This window comes from Carassius gibelio, chromosome B18 (genome assembly GCF_023724105.1).
Source record: "Carassius gibelio isolate Cgi1373 ecotype wild population from Czech Republic chromosome B18, carGib1.2-hapl.c, whole genome shotgun sequence".
NCBI classification, from domain to species: Eukaryota; Metazoa; Chordata; class Actinopteri; order Cypriniformes; family Cyprinidae; genus Carassius; species Carassius gibelio.
In genome coordinates this window covers 24,834,331-24,840,967 of record NC_068413.1, presented here as the reverse complement: position 1 = coordinate 24,840,967, position 6,637 = coordinate 24,834,331, and the positions used below count along the sequence as shown (strand labels likewise).

The 6,637-nt window shown below is 33.7% G+C and overlaps 1 protein-coding gene across 2 annotated transcripts; it reads right to left on the bottom strand.

Annotated features, from left to right (window-relative positions):
• Positions 1–782: 782 nt before the first annotated feature.
• Positions 783–5,605, bottom strand: LOC127977411 (uncharacterized). 2 transcript variants are annotated; one of them, XM_052582314.1, is made up of 3 exons: positions 5,384–5,605; positions 5,078–5,285; positions 783–1,343 (listed from the first exon to the last, which is right to left on the bottom strand). In XM_052582314.1, exons 1-3 carry the CDS (start codon positions 5,398–5,400, stop codon positions 900–902), a joined length of 669 nt encoding a protein of 222 aa, XP_052438274.1. In that variant the 5' UTR covers positions 5,401–5,605; the 3' UTR covers positions 783–899. The 2 variants fall into 2 exon arrangements, 1 of the variants encoding a protein (XP_052438274.1); XR_008158174.1 differs by lacking the exon at positions 5,078–5,285.
• Positions 5,606–6,637: the final 1,032 nt, after the last annotated feature.

Here is a 6,637-nt window from a genome sequence, read left to right as displayed (position 1 = left end):
CATGGTAACCCACTAGTAATTACTCAAGTGTTACTTCATCCTTCTAAAGGAATTAATAATTACTTGGATCAGTATTCTAAAGTGAAGATCATGGTAACCCACTAGTAATTACTCAAGTGTTACTTCATCCTTCTAAAGGAATTAATAATTACTTGGATCAGTATTCTAAAGTGAAGATCATGGTAACCCACTAGTAATTACTCAAGTGTTACTTCATCCTTCTAAAAGAATTAATAATTACTTGGATCAGTATTCTAAAGTGAAGATCATGGTAACCCACTAGTAATTACTCAAGTGTTACTTCATCCTTCTAAAAGAGTTAATAATTACTTGGATCAGTATTCTAAAGTGAAGATCATGGTAACCCACTAGTAATTACTCAAGTGTTACTTCATCCTTCTAAAAGAATTAATAATTACTTGGATCAGTATTCTAAAGTGAAGATCATGGTAACCCACTAGTAATTACTCAAGTGTTACTTCATCCTTCTAAAGGAATTAATAATTACTTGGATCAGTATTCTAAAGTGAAGATCATGGTAACCCACTAGTAATTACTCGAGTGTTACTTCATCCTTCTAGAGATATTATCTAAAAGTATACTATTTTAAAATTCACCAAAAACCTCAAAAGCGTGAAACGACTTTAGTGTTTGGTTGCACATGATATATATTTTTTTATCATGACTAAAATAGCTGTAAACATTAGGCTGTAACAAACAACTATACAAACATCTATTATAAACAGATATACACTTTATAATTATGTATTATGTGTCTGGTACCATTTTTATTTATTTTATCAGCTGCACATAAACATCAAACCATTTCATGTCTGAACTGGGAGTAGAAGAAAAGAAAAATGTTTGGGTTATAGCATATTTAATCTCTGTAATGCCTTTTAAGTGTCTTTCAGAAGACGACCTAGAGGACCATCTTTGTGCTTGTATCCCAGCCAGTAAGTCCACTCAATAAAACACAAATGTTCTTTAAGAAGCTTCTCTGTCCTATTTCCTCTCAGTCGCCAAATTTGGCTTTTGTAGGTTAACCAGGCTCTTTCAATATTTTGTGTATGTCCTCCATGGTTTGGATCAACAAAGTATCTGCTGTGGTTTACTGAGTAGTGACTGTAACCAAGATTTGATAAAGCTCTGTAGGATCTCCACTCGTCGCTTAATATGGTTGACCCTTGGCGAACATGTCGTCTAATTATGGGAAGCAGGTGATTTCTGGAGCGCCTTTCTACAAGCCGCAAAACTGGTCGTCTTCTTTGTCCCTTTATGGCCAGCATGCCAAAAACCCACTTCTTTCTCTTCCACGTCTGTCCAGCTCTTCCTTGTCCATACTACAATTACAAAAACAATTTCAATTACTTGCCTTCCAATGTACACTTACTGAAAGAAGTATTAGTCTATGTAAAAACAATGTAGTTAACTAATGTTAACAAATGAAACAATATTGTAAAGTGTTGTCGTAATGCCTTTATTCTGTATTGGTGGCACTAAAGTTCAGAGGTTTGTTTCCCACAAGCATCACTAGCGAACTATGGTTGTATGTTTCATTACCAACAGTTGAAAGATTTGGTGTTTCCCAAAAACACAGTTCCCGAAGAATTTCTGTGGTTGAAATAACACCTTTAAACCTGTGCTTAGAATTTATGGTAACACTTTCTATTTTATTCTAAAGGTATTATAATGAATTAATTATGCACTATAAAAAACCTTATAACATGTTGTATCATCTCATAAATAATCATAAGAACAATTTTAATGTATTATAATACTTACTTATTTGTGGTTATAGATTTTAAGAGTATGATGATTTATAACACACTATGAACATGTTGCATCCTCTTAAAGGGTTAGTTCACCCAAAAATGAAAATTAGCCAATTATATAGTCAATAGACTAAGGGGACCATCAATATAAAATGTAATCTAATGTAAAAAAGGCTCAGAAAAAATGTACATTATCCCCACAGGAAAAAAGAAAAGAAAAAAATACACACTTAGACACTCCTAACCACTGTAGTGAACAATGTCAAGATATGAAATAATCAATTATAAATTAAGTGAATTTAATATTCATTATGTGTTATAAATGATTATACTCTTAAAAGCTATAACCACAAATGTGTAAATATTATAATGTATTATAATTGTTGTTACGATTATTTATGAGATGATACAACATTTTCCAAGGTTTTTTATAATGCATAGTCGGGCTTGGCGATATGGAGCTCGATATATTTTGCTATATCTCGATATACGATATATATCTCGATATCTTTACAGGAAAAATTACCCTCAAAAACTACTGCAAAAACAAATATGCCAAATATTACATGTTTAGGGCCCTATGAAATGTTTTATTTTTTTTCTTCACCATATGTTTTATTGTTACCTAATTCTTTGTTTTAGCATGTGTAATTATTGAAATGCATAAAAAAAACTTAATTAGTTAAAAAAATTCTTAAAATAGCCTTATGTGAAATGTTTTTTCCCTTCAGAAATTTTGTGTATTTACATTTTTCTGGTTATCAAATGAAGGCATAAAACATTCATTTAATTTATCTTTTAATTATTTAAAATTAAGCAAACTTTATTTTTTGGTAAACAAAGGGGATTTACTATTAAAAATAAAACATGGAAGAAATGTTGTGTGATTATTCCTTAAATTATGTTTGTTTCATTTTAATAGCGTGTGAACGTTAATGAATGAAGCCACGCTTCTGTGCCATTCATTAACACAGACATGCAGAATATGCAGGTTTTATATTAAAATAGATTTTTCCGGCTTAATATTTGCAAATATCAGTCCATATCGCGATTTGATTTAAGTGCAATGACCTACTTTTGATTAATTCATTCAAAATTTGACAAATTCTGTGTCATTCCATGTTAAACTGTAAATTACGTTTTTATGACTGGATTCCATGATTCCGTGCGCGTTTAGTGCATCACGGAAATCATAGGGCCCTACAGTAGACATCTGCCTGCTGTTCACCTGACGCCTTAAAACCGAACTATCTCCATATAATGGAGCCAGTTGTCCTTTTTTAGACGTTTTTTTTTTTTTTACTAGTTCTGTACATGTGAGGGGAGGGGGGACAAAAGCAAGGAGGTGGGGGCGAGCGAGCGGGGGCGAGCGAGCACAGCAAAGAGAAGGCAAACAAGGAAAGTGGCGGAATCAGAATTAAATATAAACAATATATCGATATATACGATATGTCAAAATCCATATCGTGTTTAAAAAATATCCCGATATATTTTAAATATCGAGATATCGCCCACCCCTAATGCAAAATGCATAAAAATAAAATGCCTTAAGATTATCTGAATAATGTATTACAAATACAGGCTTCATAAAAAGAGTTGCCATTGTTAATATGTGACCCTGAACCACAAAATCAGTCATAAGGGTACATTTCTCGAAATTGAAATGTACAAACCAATCTTAATAAATAAGCTTTCCAATGATGTATGGTTTGTTAGGAGGATATGACAATATTTGGCTGAGATACAGCTATTTGAAAATCTGGAATCTTAGGGTGCAAAAAATCTAAATACTGAGAAAATCGCCTTCAAAGTTGTCCAAATTAAGTTCTTAGCAATCCATATTGCTAATCAATTACGTTTTATATATTTACAGTAGGAAATTTACAAAATATCTTCATGGGACATGATCTTTACTTAATATCCTAATGATTTTTGGCATAAAAGAAAAATCTATAATTTTGATGAATACAATGTATTTTTGGCTATTGGTACAAATATACTATGTTACTTAAAAATAAAAGACAGCCTAAATGTATTCTGATATTAAGTATTAACTGTTGGAGTAACTGAAGTCCTGCTAGAAGGGATCAAGTAGCAGTGTTACATTAAAGTTTTACAATTTATAAGATTTGCAGTAAAATATCCAAAAACCACTAGGCTAGCGTTATATATTTTGTCCAGCTGATAACTAACAATATCTCTAATGTATTCAACTACTTGCAAATCATGAGAAAATTCCCATTCTAAACAGTGACACAGGGCAGTGCAGTCGCCTATCAATGACGTTAGTTACCCTTGGTTACCGCCTTTACTGACGTAGAAACCACATGACAATAGTGTCGTGGACAAATGTGGAAGTAGTGTCTAGCATCCAGCAAACCACTAGCTTGCTTCAAGCAGTTCCTTATTTACTTCTTCTTACACTTTTTATGGTGGTTACTCTGTTACTTATTTATGGAACATAATTACTGTTTAATTTACTCCCGTAAGTGTACGGGCCAACCAAACGACCCAAGAAGAGTTTGGGACAAGAGAAGAGAAAGAGCGAGGATCGATATCGGTGTTGCATTTTCTAGATGGAGAGAACTAGAAAGAGATGCTGATCTCGCTTGTGTTTTACTCGACAGGTGAGTTGTTTTGATTCGTATCTTTACAGAAAACGTATGCTATTATAAAGATCAACAAGATTAGTATTATGGGGCATACACGCCAAACGCGGGGCATCACATCTCTAGACCCGCTCGAGGACGTGTCTGATCCATAGTCTGATCATGTCTTTGCATTGACTTTGTATGTAATCTACTTACGCAAATCATTGAACTCGCATTTGCTATGTATGCCTGTGTTTGAATGGCCGTCAGCGGTTGGGTAGAAGACAACAAATCCCATCATTCTACGCTCCTTCTTAGCATCATCAAACCATGCGATTGTTATTGTTTTGGTAGTGCGCCCCTAAGTGGCAGGTCCTCCAACCTGTACCTTTAAATGACATGGAATCACAACCTATGAGACAACTAATAAATTGGAGTGACTGTCAGACACGTTGCAAAAAGTGAGCTTTGGTGGAATAGTTTTTGGATCAGTGCTGACACGAGATGCAAACTGTTTCAGATGATACAGTTGATGATACAGTTTAGTTCAGAATGGGTTCATCTGGTTCAATAAAAATAACCAATTTAAAGAAATGATTAATTGATGCATCAAATATCACTATTGAAATTTGATATAGATATTGTATTTCAGTTGTTCCACCTTACATGTTTTCACTTTTTAAAAAAATAGTTACAAAAAGGATATCCCACCTTCCTTTTATGACGGATGTTGCTTTCATCTATCACAATAAATTCCCTTCTTCCACCCATGCGTTGTCCTGTCTTCCTTTTGAACATCTTCAAGGCTTTCCTGCAGACTAATCTCAGTTTACGGGTCATTTTAGTAAGGGTGGCGGAGCTTCCAGCAATGCCATCCTGGACCATGTCGACTTGGCGTAAACGTAAACCTTGACTGAATCTGCATTATTGAAATATTTATGTGAAAAAAAAATGACAAGTAATGTTTCTTAATGTTAAAAGACAAAAACAGGTTATTTAATATGTTATTACACCTACCTGTATATAAAAGTCATCCAATTTTGTAAACTTGTCTTGGTCTTGTCGAATATTGATCCTGACCTGCATGATTTTGTCACTTTTTCATTGTGTGCTCTTCGTTGACATATCCTGATACCACAGTAACAAAAAATACAAATAAATAAATAAATAAAAGTAACATATAGAATAAGTACAGTAACATAATATAATTTTGATTTGAATCAGGCTTCCAATCTGACTAAAAATGTCTTAAGGGTGTGTATATTTACCATTGGTATCCATCTTTGTTTTGCGTCTTCCTTAATTTCATTTTTTTTTTTAAATATTTTGCATTTCTTCGTTGAAGACATTAGCCTGTTTTTTTTGAAGCCATTCAGTTATTTTTCGATTTCCTTTTACGCCCTTACGCTCACGGAGCGTTAAAATCTTTCTTGCAAGTCCCATTGTTGGACTGTAGATTCTCCTAACGACATACGAACCGGAAGAGAGGCTGAACCTAAGAAGGCGCCTTTTCCCCCCACATGATTTAGAACTGGTTGCAAGTAATTTGTTATAAAATGTAAAACATTTTTTTTTTATCCAAAAAATCTATAAACGTCAAGTTTAGGAAGCATCTAAAAATAAATAATAGAAAATTAATTAATTCAGTAGTAATACGTAATAAAACATTTACCGGACGTGCCTAGCCTACTAAGGAACCACAAACAAGTGTTCTCTCAAAAAGATGGATTTCATAACTGGTAATAAAAACAAAGGAAAATCTAAAAACATAATTAAAATGTTAAATGATTTGAGAATGACTGGTGTAAGGCCAGTGATTAATTATATAACATATTGGGACAACGTAAATGAAGGGGAGGAATCATTCACGGCGGTAGAGTTCATCTGTGTGGACGGAAGTTGCTTTTACAAGACGTTGGAACAACGGCGACCTGATTCTGAATCTGCAGACAGTTCGGGAGAAAGCATGGCTGATCGAAGGATTCCGCGTAAAAGTGTACCACCCAATCGCCTTGTTGAGGAAAATGAGGAAAATGATGGTAATGATGCTGGTAAATTATCTATTTTAAGTTCTAGCCAGGCATATTATAATGCGATTAGCAGCATGTGTGTGTACGTTAGTGTGTGTACGTTAGTAAGTTAGGCCTAGCACCACTTAAAAGTATCGGTCAATTAGTGATTTGCGAGGCAATAATGTTCATTAACAAAACTGGTTAAATATTTTAATTACAAAATCATAATTTAAGCAATGAAGGTAATTAATTGTTCGGG

Bases quoted from the DNA above. Each gene is read 5' to 3' on its own strand.
- LOC127977411 (XM_052582314.1), bottom strand. The intron at 1,344-5,077 runs GTGGGATATCCT...TTGTAATTGTAG, and splicing joins ACATCCGTCATAAAAGGAAG to TATGGACAAGGAAGAGCTGG.